This window comes from Anopheles funestus, chromosome 2RL (assembly GCF_943734845.2).
Source record: "Anopheles funestus chromosome 2RL, idAnoFuneDA-416_04, whole genome shotgun sequence".
In the NCBI taxonomy this organism is placed as follows: Eukaryota; Metazoa; Arthropoda; class Insecta; order Diptera; family Culicidae; genus Anopheles; species Anopheles funestus.
Genome location: NC_064598.1, coordinates 22,240,734 through 22,256,713, shown reverse-complemented (window position 1 = coordinate 22,256,713; position 15,980 = coordinate 22,240,734). Strand labels below are relative to the sequence as shown.

Sequence of the window (15,980 nt, the reverse complement as noted above, 5' to 3'; positions counted from 1 at the left end):
GGTTGATATGGATTATGCTGCATTTACACGGTTGTGAATATGGAAAAGCGAACAGATTTTTGGAAATAACAAATTTTTAAAACAAAAATAGGTTTTTGCTTCATAATATTTCCAATTAAATTTATTATTTGCACCTTAAATTATGTTAAAAAATGTGTTCGGTCTACCGCCTGTCGATCATCAGGATGCCCTGTAGTTTGGTTGCCATTGGCAACAGAAAGCCTAAAGGAAACAAAGTAAACAAACAAAAACGGTTGTGATCGCAGGAAAGGATTCGCTGTCTTCTAGCGCAAGGAATTAAAACATCACACCCGTATCAATGGTATGTTTCATATAGCTCTGCGATTTGTACATTCTTTATTAAATGGTAATCCATTATATCTCCGACGTGTTCGTGTATACATTGAATAACGTTTCATTTGCTTTCGTAGAACGCAAACAGCAACGTATACTTGGGAGAATGGTACCAGAAAGAGGCCGATCTCAATCGGCAACTGGTGGTGAGCTTCTTTCCCAGCGATAACTCGGTGGAATTGGTCGATTTGAAGACGCGAAAGACCTTTCTGCGCCGCACAAAAGTCGAGGAGCTAAGTGAGAACGATTTCTTCATCGGTGCGAAGCTGCTGATCTTTGGCAAACAGATCCACATTCTGGACTATGGAGATGCGAAAACGCGAAACAAGAAATCAGACGAACAGCTGTAAATTACATTCAAACATATGCCGAACCTTTTGCAAATTATGCTAATATGTTTTTATTTTCTTTCTGGTAGTTCTTTTGGATTGATCAAAGCGGAAGCATTGCTACATATTGGCGAAATCTTGACGAAGATACACAAGGCAGGTTTGGGTGTCCGTCGGCTGGCAATGTTGAAGATAGATGAAAACTATTCCTCGATGCTGAAATCTGTCCGTTCTGAGGCTTCTAGTTTGAATTATCTTATGGATTGTATGCCCAGCCAATCGTTTGTCGCCGTAGAGATCATAGGAAATAATGCGTACAATCAGTACCGGGAGCTGTGTGGACCTGAATCAATTTCAGAAGCAAAACAGTGTGCCCCAAACAGCTTCCGCGGTTTGTACGGCAGTGACGTTTACTGCTCACGATCGGCGGATGAAGCCGCCAACGTATGTACATTGCTTAAGTGACGAAAAATCAACGATCGTAACAATTGGTATTATATTTCAGGAATCGCGTTTCATATTTTTGAATAACGACATAAAACTCGTACTACGTTCTTCGGCACTCTACACGAACAGTACACTGTGCATTATCAAGCCGCATGCGGTACGCGAGGGCAAAGCTGGAGAAATAATAACGGAAATATTGCGCAAAAAATTCACCGTCACCGCAATCAAGATGCTTCGTTTCGAGCGGCCCAATTGTGAAGAATTTCTTGAAGTCTACAAAGGTGTCGTCCCAGAGTATGAGGTACTTGTGTTGTGAAATGTTTTGCCTTTCAAATTGTATATTAGCTACTAATATTTCTTTCATTTAGTCTATGGTAATGCAAATGATTAGTGGTGACTGCATGGCTTTAGAAATTACGAACAAATACGATGACACCCGTAGTACCTACCAAAGTTTCCGGGACTTTTGTGGTCCTATCTGTCCGGTAAGTGAAGGAAAACGTTGAAGATTACAAAAAAAGATCGCATTTGCTGTAACTTGTCTTTCTACTCTTTTCAGGAAGTGGCAAAACTTACAAGACCACTAACGTTGCGTGCCATGTTCGGGAAAAATAAGGTGATGAACGCCGTACACTGCACGGATTTGGAGGAAGACACTACCCTCGAATTGGAATATATTTTTAAATTTCTAAATTAAAACTGTGCGGCATATCTTTAGTGATCAGCGAAAAATTAAATCATTCCGTCCAAATAATACCTACGGCCGGGGAATCGCTTTTTTGTATTCAAAATAATCTTAATGTGAGGTTGTCATGAAATAAATTATTTTTTTGTATGTATCCAACTGATTCAACAGGTCCTTTTGCTTTGTGTGAAAGTCAAGGTAACCTAGACGCCAATGCTATGTACCGTTGCTATGGGAGTTATGTACAGCATTTAAACATTTTCATTCAGTATGCTGTAAGTCTGGTAGACTGGCGGCTGAATAGCTTCAATTGCATCAAAATGAGTAAACCGACAGGAACTAAGAAAATAAAATCGGCTTTAACGAAACCAAAAGCTGTTTTTACATTCGCTTTAGGCGAGTAAGTATCTATTTGGGAGACTATTTCGCTGTACAATCGATTACAGCACAAACTACTGTTCTCATTCACAGGGAACGAAAAAAGCGGATTGCTGCCCGAACCCGCCAGCTGCATGTACCTGTACCAATTGATCTGGAAGAGCTGATCGAAGAACGGGTCAAACATCTCAAGGATAACAGCTTCGTTTTTCTTACCTATGCGTATTCAAAAAACAGTGAACATTTTACACCGTACAGCTTTTTGTAAGTTGCCGTGTTCATAAGTTGCATTACTTTCCTGGTGTTTTGCTTTTCACATTGAACATTCCTTTTCGTCAGGGAGGTTCCTTTCAGCAAGGCAGACAAGCACGAGTATTTTACCGTAAGTCGCCATGGTGTAACGTACTGGAGTGATACCGAAAATCATTTTACCGAGCTCGATGCATGGCTTGTGGATTATCGCAAGTACCGCACACTCACCGAGCTGAAGTTCTTCAAGAATTATCGCCGTGCGAAAGCATTTCGTATCTGGCTGCGTAACATCCAGTGGTACAAGTATGAGAGCGCACGCCAAAAGATCGCTGCCAGTGCTTTTGTGGTGATGCCACGATTGGCCAGAGCATTGCTGACGATGCAGGATGAATTTGTGCAGCTGGTAGGGTTCCGGTTTTTTGACGTGTCAGTGTCGGAAAACTGGCATCTGCCTTACTTTATTGAAACTCAGATGACCACCTTTGAGCAAGTGCGAGATCTACTACAGCAGCTGCGTGCAAAGATGCGTACGGTGCTGTGTAAGTAAAAGTGTCATCTCAGAGCTAGCTGGCGATTTTTTAAATTTATCTTTTCGTGTGATACTATTGCAGATGATGCATGTTGCAACACACTCATCGACCGTGGCTTCTCACCCCAGGATGAAGCGATAAATGTGACGAATAAAAAGAAACTAAAGGACATGATGAGCTTCACCGAGCGTGCCAATAAGCGCAAGTTGTGTGCTTTATTGGCTCGCTTTCTTGCCTGTGCCGATCAGATGATGATTACTCTGCTGCATCAAATTCTGCGTGAATCATTCAAAAATCTGGCTAACGTATTCTTGGTCTTTATGGAAAACGGACCATTTAATACGTTTGACACCAGAACTACAAAGCTACCATTCATGAACGTGGAACTGGTGTTAAAACCAACGCGTATCGATCTTGATCCTTCAAGCGAAGTAACCACACGAATGCTGGAGGATCTGAGCAATTTGGTAATGAGAACGGTTTACAAAATAGACCGATTTCAAAGTGATGCGTATTTCGACATCTACACTGAGTAAGCTTTATTGCAAAAAAAAGATCTTGATATGAAAAAGCGATTGTTCATTAATCGTCCGACCATCTTATTTTAGGCCGACCATTATGGGAAGAAAAGAGGACCGACTTTGTGGAAACCCGCCCAGCCTTGATTTCATCATTAGAAACGATATTCAGCTTTCGGATGATGTGAAAACAATTTTCGACGGTATTGTCGAAGCGTACAACAGCGTCGATCAATACGTCGTCCAGTTCGATCGTATCCGCTTATCGTATCAGGAAAATCTTGCTGTTGATCATAATGTGATCAGAAGTGAAACCAATTTGGAAGTGTTGAAAATGTACTGCGAACGGTTTAGTAATCAAATGACAGAGCTAGAGAAGATCCAGGAATCGCACCCGTTGGGATTGCTACAGGTAAAACAGGTCGCGTTTCGAGAAGAGATAACACCCATTTGTCAGCAATTGCTAGGGGTGCTGGACGAAACCATTCCACGCTTGGCGATGGAAAAAATTAATTACGTCGAACAGAAGGGTGAGGAGCTACAGACAAAGTTGCTAATTGTGCCGGAAGAAACCAATCACTACATTTACTACTTTAACCATTTGGAAGTTTGTCACGAACATGTGGCGAGTTTGCAAAAAGAATTAAACTATGCTTACGAAGCGTTAAAAATCATGAAATACTATCATGTTACCTTTTCCGATGAAGACAAAGATAAATATTTGGGTAGGTGAAATCCTTTCTTTTGTCTGTTAAAAGCTACTCCAAATAATATTGCTCTACCGTTTTAGATATGGAGGAATTTCTGAACGAGATCAGCGTTACGCTGGAAAACAAACGGGCACTCAAGCAGGATCTGATCAACAAATTTGACTTATGTCTACAAGCGGATATCACGAAAATATTCTCCGAAGTAGAAGATATCCACGAAGAAGTACTGAAAGAATGGTTACTCGATTTGGGAGCGGATCCGGCACAGGTTCGCGACTGTTTGATTGACCTGTCTGAGCGTTTGACAATGTGCCAACGGAAGGCACAAGAGTATAAAAAATACCAAAAAGAATTCCGTCTAGAAGTGACGCGGTTCGAAAAGCTCGATCAGGTTATTAATGAGGTAAAGCTGCGCCAGATACTATGGGACAGTGTGCAGCAGTGGAAAGAATCGGTCGAAATATGGAACGAAATACATTTTCACGATCTGAGCATGGACGAGGTAGAAGCACTGAACACAAAGATACTGAAAAACTGTGCCATGCTCGATAAAAATCTTCCGAAAAATGACATCATTCCAAAGTTGAAGGCAGAAGCAGAAGAATTTAAGGACAAGATACCGGTCCTAGGATTTTTGCGCAATCCTGCACTGAAGACACGCCACTGGATCAAAATTGAACAGATATTGAACCGACATCTCGCAGAAGAGACAGAAATTTATCTGCATACGTTCGAAGATGCAAACGCATTTGAAGAAGATATAGGAGCCGAACTGATGGAAGTTTCAAACATGGCTAGTGCCGAAGCTGGATTAGAAACTTTACTAAATAAGGTGGAGAATGCGTGGAAGGAACTGGAACTGACCGTCATGAATCATCGCGACCATCGAGATGTATTCGTACTGGCAGGTATTGACGAAATTCAAACCGTGCTAGATGAGTCCAGCATAAACGTTAGTACGGTGGCCGCTTCAAGGCACGTTGGTCCTATCAAACCCAAGGTAGACGATTGGGTATCTCAGTTAGATCTGTTTTCGCGCACACTGGACGAATGGATGCAATGCCAACAGTCATGGATTTATCTAGAAGCAATATTTTCTGCCCCGGACATCCAACGACAGTTGCCACACGAAACACAGATGTTTCTGCAGGTGGACAAGGCGTGGAAGGATCTGATGCGACGCACACAGAAAGCCCCACTTGCTCTTGGGGCGATGACGGCCGAAGGTGTCCTGGAGCAATTGCAAATTAATAACGTTCTGCTGGAGAAAGTTACACGTTGTTTAGAAGCATACTTGGAGGTGAAGCGCATGGCGTTTCCGCGGTTCTACTTTTTGTCCAACGATGAATTGTTGGAAATTTTGGCACAAACGAAAAACCCGTACGCCGTACAACCCCACCTTTCCAAATGCTTTGATGCGATTGCAAAGATTGAATTTGGCAAGAAAAAAACCGAAACTGGTGAATCGATAATGACCAACGACATTATAGCCATGATTTCGCCGGAAGGTGAACGTCTCACGTTTGGTGTTGGATTGAAAGCACGCGGCGCCGTTGAAGACTGGCTGTCGAAAGTAGAGGAAGCTATGTTTCTGGCAGTAAAGCGATACATGCGTCACGGTTTTCGCGTTTACGGATTAAAGGATCGTTCGTTTTGGATGCAAGAACACCCGAATCAGGTGGTACTGACGATTTCCCAGCAACAGTGGGCAGCAGACGTGCACAACATTCTTGATGGAGGTGACAACCCAGATAAAGGAATGGAAGAATTTCATGATAAGCTCACTAAAAATCTAACCGTTCTTGCTGCGATCGCACGTACTAAAATTTCCAAGCTCGTACGAAAAGTACTATGTGCTCTGATCACTATCGATGTACATGCACGGGACATGATCGCTGGAATGATTGCTAAAAGGGTCCAAAAATCGTAAGTAATTTCCTATATTCGATGTTACGTTCATGTAATAGCGTGTGAACATGTTTCTCCTATTCTAGTACGGATTTCGAGTGGTTAAAAATGTTGCGTTACTACTGGATGCCGGAAACGGAGGTGATAGAAACCAAGATGGCATCGGCCAATTTGCCCTACTTCTATGAATATCTCGGTGCAGGAGGAGTGCTTGTAATAACACCACTTACCGATCGGTGCTACCTTTGCCTGATGGGAGCATTGCAGATGGATCTTGGAGGAGCTCCTGCAGGACCTGCCGGTACGGGGAAAACGGAAACCACCAAAGATCTAGCGAAAGCTCTTGCGATCCAGTGCGTGGTGTTCAATTGCTCTGATGGATTGGATTACAAAATGATGGGACGGTTCTTTACGGGACTTGCTCAATCAGGTGCCTGGTGCTGTTTCGACGAATTCAATCGAATCGATATAGAGGTGTTGTCAGTCATTGCTCAGCAACTGATTACCATACGAAATGCAAAAGCCGCCAAAATGAAGCGCTTCCTGTTTGAAGGACGTGAAATCAGACTTAAACCTTCGTGTGCCGCTTTCATCACTATGAATCCTGGCTACGCCGGAAGAACTGAGTTGCCTGATAATTTGAAAGCTTTGTTCCGACCGATATCAATGATGGTACCGGACTATGCACTCATCGCTGAGGTGATCTTATACTCGGAGGGTTTCGAAGGATCGAAGATACTGGCCAAGAAAATGGTACAAATGTACAAACTGTGCAGCGAGCAGCTGAGCCAGCAAGATCACTATGATTTTGGTATGCGCGCAGTGAAGAGTGTTCTAGTAATGGCGGGTGCCTTGAAACGTGCTTCCCCTGACCAGCCGGAAGATGTAACACTCATTTCTGCGTTGCGTGATTCTAATTTACCAAAGTTTCTTGCCAACGATGCCGTACTGTTTAATGGCATACTTAGCGATCTGTTCCCCGGCGTTGAGTTACCCGAACCTGAACGAGGAGAATTACAACAATCAATCGAACAGTGTATGATCGATCGTAACTTGCAGCCGGTTCCAGAATTGGTGTTGAAAACGCTTCAGCTCTACGAAACGATGGTAGTACGCTGGGGTGTGATGTTGGTTGGCCCCACGGGTAGTGGCAAAACGACGGTACTTCACATATTGGCCAATGCGTTCGAAAAGCTGCACGCCGAAGAGGTTGCCGGTCCTCTCTATCGTCCAGTGCGCATACAAACACTCAATCCTAAGGCGATTTCAATGGATGAACTCTATGGGTTTGTAAACTTGGCTACGATGGAATGGCGTGATGGATTGCTTGGACTGGCTATAAGATCGGCAGTGATCGTAACTGGTTAGTTTAAGTTTCTTTTTGAACGTCAATATGGCAACAAATTGTTTTCCATCTTTTCTTGTACTCTTTTCCAGACGAAATCCACCAATGGGTTGTTTGCGATGGTCCAGTCGATGCGGTTTGGATTGAAAACCTTAACACCGTGCTGGACGACAACAAAATGTTGTGCTTGGCCAACTCGGAACGCATCAAGCTAACGAGCTGGGTACACATGGTGTTTGAGGTGCAGGATCTAGCGCAAGCTTCACCAGCCACAGTCTCCCGGTGCGGTATGGTGTACATGGATCCGGTACACCTTGGATGGTCATCGATCGTGAAATCATGGCTAAATTCGGTTCAGCATCTTCACTTAGATGGTGATCTAAAATCACACATGCTATCGTTGTACGAGCGACACTACGAAAACATTACGAAGTTTCTGCATCGCAACTGCAAATGGAGCATTCATCAAGTGAACATCAGTAAGTTGACGATGATGACCAAGTTACTGTATTTGCTACTCCAGGAAACCCAAGGATTGCATCTGATGGAGCGTGGAGAAGCAAAGCATTACATTTTCAAAATGTTTACGTGGAGCATGCTGTGGTCTTTTGGTGGTAATTTGCTGGATGACTCAAAGGTGCAGTTCGAACAGTACTACCGCACTCTACAGAATGAGGAAGAAATAGGACTGTAAGTAACGTTAAACACAGTACGGGAGTCAAAGAAATTATACTACAATTGTTGTATTGCCACTTTTATTTAACTAGTTTACCGAAGGATACGCTGTGGGATTTCCGCATTAACACGAAAACTCGCACCTGGGAAAGCTGGAATGCAATTCATCCAAAGTTTGTCTACAATCCCTCGGTGCCATATTTTGATATGTTGGTTCCTACGCTCGATACAACAAAGTATGGATTTGTAGCGGAAATGCTACTGCATCATCAGTATCCGATAATGTTCACCGGTGATACAGGAGTTGGCAAGTCCGTGCTGGCCCGCGAAATACTTAACCGACTTATGCAGCGTGACGTCATACCAATCTTTGTAAACTTCTCCGCACAAAGCGAAAGTGCTCGTACGCAAGAGATCATAGAATCGCGCCTAGAACGACGCAAAAAGACACTGCTTGGGGCACCAATCAACAAAAAAATCGTAGTATTTATTGACGACGTCAACATGCCTAAGCTGGATCGATACGGAAGCCAACCACCAATCGAGTTACTGCGTCAGTTTGCCGATTTCCGCGGATTGTATGATCGCGAAAAAATGTACTGGAAAGACATTGTCGACGTAACACTCGGAGCTGCCTGTGCGCCGCCGGGTGGTGGCCGCAACGTACTGACAGCAAGATTCATTCGTCATTTTGCGCTCTTCTCGTTACCGTCACCGAGCAGCGACACTCTGAAGACCATCTTCAAAGCAATTTTGGCTGGTTTCTTGAACGATTTCAACATGGCCATACGACCCTTGGCCGACCCAATCGTGGAGACGGCTGTGGCAGTTTATGAGCGTATATCGGCTGAATTGTTGCCAACGCCCAAGAAGTCACACTATGTGTTCAATCTGCGAGATCTGTCCAAGTGTGTGCAGGGTGTGCTGCAGGCCGATTCGTCGAGCTACATTAATCCGATTCAGCTCATGCGTTTGTTCTATCACGAATCGTTACGCATATTTTATGATCGCTTGATCAATGACGAGGATAAAATGTACTTCAAACAGTTATTGCAGGATTGCTGTGAAAAATTTTTCGAAACAACCGTTGTACAACCGGAAGAAACTATTATGTTTGGCGACTTTATGGTGTTCGGACAGGCGGCTGAAGATCGCGTGTACGAAGAGATCAAGGAAATGAAGAAGCTTAAGTCGATACTGGTGGATTATTTGGAAGATTATAACAGCACCGTTGGTACGGAGATGAACCTGGTTTTCTTTGCTGACGCCGTTGAACATATTGTGCGCTTAGCGCGGTTACTACGCTCGGAAAGGGGGAATGGCCTGCTTGTTGGAGTGTCTGGAATGGGCAAGCAGAGTCTAGCGAAGCTAGCTTCTCACATCAATGGATACCAATGTCACCAAATTGCGCTGCGACGAGGTTACGATCACAGCTGTTTTCATGAAGATCTCCGTCGTATCTATTGGATTGCTGGGGTACTAAACAAGCCCACTGTGTTTCTTATCACTGACACTCAAATAGTACATGAGGCGTTCATGGAAGATATCAACAACATTCTTAACTCGGGCGAAGTGCCAAACCTGTTCGAAGGCGACGAATATGAGAAAATAATACTGAACTCTAGACAACCATGCATTGAGAGCGGATACCCGAACCAAACACGTGATGGCATTTTTGAATTCTTCATCAAACGGGTCAGGGCAAATCTGCATGTTATTATGTGCATGAGTCCTGTCGGTGATACTTTCCGAGGCCGATGTCGCATGTTTCCTTCGCTGGTGAACTGCTGCACGATTGATTGGTTTGTAAAGTGGCCGGCTGAGGCATTGCGCAGTGTAGCGGTCGGTTCATTAAAGGATGTCTCAGATAATGAGGTACAGTGCAAACACTTAGCTCAAATCTGTGTCATGATACACGAAAGCGTGGAGAGCATTTCCGAACGATTCTACCGTGAAATGCGACGCCATTATTACACCACCCCGAGCAGCTACTTGCAGCTGTTAAATCAGTACCGTGTGCTGGTCCAGAAACGGATTGATTCGATCGTGCAGAAGAAGGACCGCATTGCTAATGGATTGAGCAAGATCCTGGAAACCAATCAGGTGGTGGCCGAAATGGGGGAAGAGTTGAAAAAGTTCGTTCCGATACTGGAGGAAAAATCAAAAAACATGAAAGAGCTTCTAGCGAAATTGGACAAAGACAATGCGATGGCGGAAAGTGTGAAAAAGAGTGTTGCAAAGGATGAGGCCGAGGCTAAGATTAAGGCAACCGAGACACAAGAGATTGCTGACGAGGCCGCGAAGGATTTGGAGATCGTACTACCGACGCTGCAAGCGGCACAGGATGCTCTGAAATCACTCAACAAAAATGACATCAATGAATTGCGGGTGTTTCAGAAGCCACCGAAACTGGTACAATTCGTGATGGAAGCTGTGTGCATTTTACTCGGAGCAAAGTGAGTTGTTTCGATGTCAGTAAATTTGGCAAATTCTTCGCCAAACTTATCGTCTTTGGTTTACATCTTTTCAGACCTGACTGGAACACGGCCAAAGTGGTGATGTCTGATGTAAATTTTTTGAAAAAACTAGAGGACTATGATAAAGAACACATTGCCGAAGCCACCATTAAGAAAATTAAAACATATGTTGATCATAAGGATTTTCAACCAGCCGTAAGTAAATTTAGTTTTGCATGTGTAGCCAAAGCCGATATTGATCAATTATACTCTTTCTAGACAATTGAAAAAGTTTCAAAAGTGGCTAAATCGATGTGCTTGTGGGTCATTGCTATAGACAAGTACGCCAAAATTTATAAAGTAGTAGAGCCGAAAATCAAGCGCCAAAAAGCGGCTGAACAGGAGTTGGGAGAGGTAATGAAACTTCTCAAATCGAAACAAAGCGAGCTGGCAGAAATCGAAGCCAAAATAACGATGCTTATGGCGAACTTGGATGAAAAGAAGCGTGAAATGAAGCTACTGCAGGATCACAACGATCTTACCAACGCTCGTTTAACCCGAGCCGGCCGGCTAACATCGGCCCTGGCAGACGAAGAAGTGCGCTGGCGCGAGACAGTGAAACAACTAACTGCGGAACATTTTGCCGTGCCGGGTGATGTGTTGGTAGCATCCGCATACGTCGCGTATTTGGGTGCATTTCCAATCGACTATCGCCGAACGCTGTCCGAAATTTGGGTGTCAGAATGTAAGCGTCTGAACATCCCGAGCAGCCCAACCTTCAATCTCGTACAAATTCTTGGCGATTCATATCAGATACGTCAATGGAACATGTACGGATTACCGCGGGATGAAATATCGGTAGAAAATGGTATCATCTCTACAGAAGGTGGTCGATGGCCGCTAATGATCGATCCGCAAGAGCAAGCAAACCGTTGGATACGTAACATGGAGTCACGGAATGAGCTGCGCATAATCAAACTGACCGATGGAAATATGATGAGAATTTTGGAAATTTGGTGAGTATTTTTTAACAAAGGGGCAAATTATTCGGAATATAACGAAACAGTTGCTTTTGTAACGCTTTCTCTCACACAGCATTCGGCAAGGGTTTCCAATGCTGATCGAAGATGTACAAGAAACGTTGGATCCTGTCTTGGGAACGGTTCTCATGAAACAAATATTTCTACAAAATGGGCGATTAATGATAAAATTAGGTGACGTAGATGTAGATTATGACAGTAACTTCCGCCTGTATATGACCACAAAACTTCCAAATCCACATTTTCTACCGGAAATTTGTATTCAAGTTAGTTTGGTTAATTTCCTCGTTTCGAGAAGTGGCCTCGAAGATCAATTATTGGCGTAAGTAGTTCACATAGGCAAAGAGTACACAAAACATTAATTTCCGTTCCAACCTGTGTGCTTTTAGAGAGATCATCAAGATTGAACTCCCAGAAATGGAGAAGCAACGTAACGATTTAATTACCACTATCAACGCAGATAAGCAGCAGCTGCTTCTGCTCGAAGACAAGATACTGAAAGTGCTGTACAGCTCCCAAGGCAACATTCTTGACGACGAGGAGCTAGTGGAATCCCTGAATGAATCTAAAGAAATGTCTACCATCATCGCAGATCGCCTTATCGAAACGGAACGCACGGAACTGAACATTGCGGCCACGCGTGAAAAGTACCGCGTGCTGGCAGCACGTGGCGCAATTCTTTACTTCGTCGTAGCCTCGCTTTCAGAGATTGATCCGATGTATCAGTTCAGTTTGCGCTACTTTACACAAGTGTACTGCTCAGTGGTGGAGCAGCCACATGCAAGGATGGACTTGCCAGAACGTCTCGCAACACTACTGGAGGATATAACCTTCACCGTATTTTCCAACATTTGTCGCGGGTTGTTCGAAAAACATAAGCTCATTTGCGGGTTTTTAGTTGCGTTCGCTATTTGCAAGGAAGCGCAACAGTTTTCGGACGAGGAGTTCAGTTTTATCGTGCGCGGACCATCACAGCGAAAGTTTTCCCTCGAAGGAAAACCATCATTTCTGACCGATAATCAATGGATCGCTTGTTGCTTTCTCGAAGTGTACGATTCAGTCAAATTTGCCGATTTAACGAAACATCTGCATCGGTCGTTGATAATCGGTATCGAGGATTTTCAAGAGGATCTTTGCCTTTCATCTAGCCCCGAACAGGCAGTGATTGATTGGAACGCACGACTATCAGTTTCGGAGAAGCTTATGCTTGTGGCAGCGCTTAAAGACGAGTTCCTGGTGATTGCTGTTACTGAGTTCATTCGCCATGCGCTAGGAAAACGCTATACCGAGCCTCCGAAGAATACAAGCCTTGCATCACTATACGCGGACATATCACCAACCATTCCGCTAGTATTCGTGCTCTCAGCAGGATCGGATCCCATGACGGCTTTGATCAAATTTGCCCAAGAACGAGACTGTGTCGAGCGACTGCATTCCATTTCTCTTGGCCAAGGACAGGGCCCTGCTGCAGAAGCTTTAATCGAAGCCGGAATTAAAGGCGGTCATTGGGTGTTTTTGCAAAATTGTCATCTGGCAACATCGTGGATGGAAGCAATGGAGAAAATTGTAAACCGGATCGCGATGGGATTACAAATGGTCGACTCAAACTTTCGACTGTTCCTATCCTCCATGCCTGTCCGAACGTTTCCAATCAGTGTGCTGCAGAATTCGGTTAAAGTAACAAACGAACCACCGAAGGGCCTGCGTTCAAATCTCGTACGTTCACTGACCGAGTTGGATCGTAGCTGGTTCGAGTTTCATGTGCTCGGCGCGCAATGGCGAGCACTCGTCTTCGGTCTTTGCATGTTCCACGGCGTTATACTCGAGCGGCGCAAGTTTGGTCCGCTTGGGTGGAACATAACGTACGAGTTTAGCGAAAGTGATCGCGAATGTGCACTCCGTACATTGGATATTTATTGCCATCGAGAGCAGAGGGCCCCGATACCGTGGGATGCGCTGGAATACATCAATGGAGAGATTACTTACGGTGGGCGTGTAACGGACGCTTGGGATCAGCGATGCTTGCGGGCAGTACTGAAGCGTTTTTCCTCTCCACTGATCATGACCGACGGGTACAGTTACAGTGGAAGCGGACTGTACCGATGTCCCAACGGTGAGGAGGCACGAAAAATCGATGGATTTTTGGAGTACGCTGGACAGCTTTCTATTCACGATCCGCCGGACATATTTGGAATGCACGAGAACGCAAACATCATTTTCAATCGGAACGAAACCCACTTCTTCCTAAACACGCTGCTCGAAAGTCAATCGGGCGGAGATGCAATGGGCGAAGAAGCGATGGCTGCCATGGACAAGATGTGCTTGGAGAAAATTGACTCAATCCGAAAGGTGATAGCACCCCGCATCGACTACGAAGAGTTGCATCCAAGTTTGATGGAACGAGATTCCAAAAATCGTATTCCCTCCTTAACGACAGTCCTGCTTCAAGAGGTGGATCGATTCGATAGACTTTTATCCGTGCTTCACAGCAGCCTGCGTGATCTTGAGAAAGCCATTCAAGGATTTGTGGTTATGTCGGAAAGTTTGGAAACGATCTACCGGGCTTTTGGCAATAATCAAGTACCGCAGGTATGGCATTCAAAAGGATACCTTTCTACAAAGACGCTTGCCAGCTGGGTGACGGATTTGCAGCATCGGATCGAATACGTACGGAACTGGTGTGTGGAAGGGTTGCCTATCTCTTCCTGGGTGTGTGGTCTGTTCTTTCCACAATCTTTCCTCACCGGAACGCTACAGACATACGCCCGCAAACATAACATTCCCATCGACACGTTGCGCTTTGATTTCGAAATAATGAGTGTAACGTTACATCAATCCCTGATTTACGAGGAACGTTCTAAACAGGTAAAGTAAAATTTGTTCTATTACTGATCTTCAATATTGCTGAACCTGAAATTGTATAAACATGTTCGTCCTTTTAGGAAATCAATCAATTGTTTCAGAACCTCAACACTCCGAGGGATGGAGTTTTCATTCACGGTTTGTTCATTGAAGCCGGTAGATGGGATCCCGCAGAAGGAGGGCTTTGTGATGCTAGATACCGCGAGCTAATTGCTCATCTACCCGTCGTGTGGTTGAAACCTTGTACGGATCTTTCGGTAGGGCGCCGCTACGAAGCGCCGTTATACAAAACGAGCGTAAGAGCGGGCGTACTGTCAACGACCGGTCAGTCTACCAATTTTGTATTATCCGTTCTACTCGATTCGGAACTGCCGTCCGATTATTGGATTTTACGCGGAACTGCTCTCGTCACATTGATCACGGACTAAGCAGAAGTTTTGCTACGATTGATACGCTATCAAATTGTAATTGTTTTATTATAATAAACTGCTCTCATTTACCATTACCTAGCAAAGTGTTGATGTTGGCACCCACCTCCTTAATAGCTTTAACAGCATGTGGCGTACAATTAACGATCTCCGTTGCAACTAACTTTTGCAATAATCTGTAGAAAAACAAGAATATTTTACCGAATTGGCTCGACACATCATCATTCTTTCCACTTACTCGGTTTTGTTATGTATAGAGCGTGCCTCGGCGTGCTTCAGCTCGACATTATTACGCTGGAACGGTCCGGTGCGAATTTCGGCACAAGCCTTCATGAGCAGCAATTTACGCGTTTTTAATTGGGCCAACTTATCCGTTAATTCTTGGCGTTCTTGATTAAGCTGAAGATTTTTGTACTGTTCTTGAAATTGGGAAGTAGATAGTTCCGTTAGATCACCACCGCAGAACCGCTTTGCTTTCTCAACGAATGGTCGCACTTGCTCGGTGATCTTGGCTTCGATGTACTTGCCAATGGTTATCCGATCATGGTAGTTAATGTCAACGTTACGTATGTGATCCAGACCTGGACGGTGAAAAGCGGACCATGTTTGTGAAATCTGGCTATTATCGCATGGAAGAAAGAATTATCCAAAGCAAACTCACCCAAAGGCAGATCACCGTCGTGTTTGTACATTGACAGCAGCGCACGGTTTTCCACAGATATGGGAGCATCGCATTGCTTCAACAAGGCAATAATAAGCGATGTTCGATAGTACTTCAACAGCTCCTGTTTCAATTCCTCTTGGTGAGTAATTATTAGCTCAGTATGATTCAACCCGTAGCGAGAGTCTTCCATTTTTCGCAACTTTTTACACAAACAGCAAGATCACCTTCCGTGCACTTCTCCAAAACGTTTGTTTTGTTTTTGAAATGTCTTCCGTTGGTAGGTGAAACAATCCCTTTTATTTTATCCACTGCCCGCAAAGAAAATAGTGTGATAAATGAGTTGCAATCGTCGAACATGAAGCGGTATTTTGCAGTTTTTTTCTTAAGTTTATAACTTTG

At 44.2% G+C, this 15,980-nt stretch overlaps 2 protein-coding genes across 2 annotated transcripts; one reads left to right on the top strand and one right to left on the bottom strand.

The window, feature by feature from the left end:
• The first annotated feature begins 76 nt into the window (after window positions 1-76).
• LOC125763802 (dynein axonemal heavy chain 6) lies at window positions 77-15,003 on the top strand. Its single transcript, XM_049427334.1, has 16 exons — window positions 77-322; window positions 432-700; window positions 773-1,078; window positions 2,287-2,457; window positions 2,533-2,984; window positions 3,057-3,507; window positions 3,584-4,218; window positions 4,284-6,129; window positions 6,198-7,474; window positions 7,549-8,146; window positions 8,224-10,587; window positions 10,662-10,803; window positions 10,867-11,603; window positions 11,683-11,949; window positions 12,017-14,492; window positions 14,570-15,003. Exons 1-16 carry the CDS (start codon window positions 320-322, stop codon window positions 14,915-14,917), a joined length of 12,342 nt encoding a protein of 4,113 aa, XP_049283291.1. The 5' UTR covers window positions 77-319; the 3' UTR covers window positions 14,918-15,003.
• On the bottom strand, window positions 14,961-15,832 carry LOC125763813 (uncharacterized). Its single transcript, XM_049427352.1, has 3 exons — window positions 15,579-15,832; window positions 15,156-15,498; window positions 14,961-15,093 (listed from the first exon to the last, which is right to left on the bottom strand). The coding sequence occupies exons 1-3, from the start codon at window positions 15,769-15,771 to the stop codon at window positions 14,982-14,984; spliced, it is 648 nt and encodes a 215-aa protein (XP_049283309.1). The 5' UTR covers window positions 15,772-15,832; the 3' UTR covers window positions 14,961-14,981.
• Window positions 15,833-15,980: the final 148 nt, after the last annotated feature.

Excerpts from the sequence above, each read along its gene's own strand:
- LOC125763813 (XM_049427352.1), bottom strand. The coding sequence starts at position 15,771 with ATGGAAGACTCTCGCTACGGGTTGAATCATACTGAGCTAATAATTACT. Across the intron at positions 15,499-15,578 it reads CGACGGTGATCTGCCTTTGG|GTCTGGATCACATACGTAAC; the intron begins GTGAGTTTGCTT and ends TTCACCGTCCAG. Across the intron at positions 15,094-15,155 it reads TCTATACATAACAAAACCGA|ATTATTGCAAAAGTTAGTTG; the intron begins GTAAGTGGAAAG and ends GTTTTTCTACAG.
- LOC125763802 (XM_049427334.1), top strand. Across the intron at positions 2,985-3,056 it reads AAAGATGCGTACGGTGCTGT|ATGATGCATGTTGCAACACA; the intron begins GTAAGTAAAAGT and ends ATACTATTGCAG. Across the intron at positions 14,493-14,569 it reads ACGAGGAACGTTCTAAACAG|GAAATCAATCAATTGTTTCA; the intron begins GTAAAGTAAAAT and ends TCGTCCTTTTAG.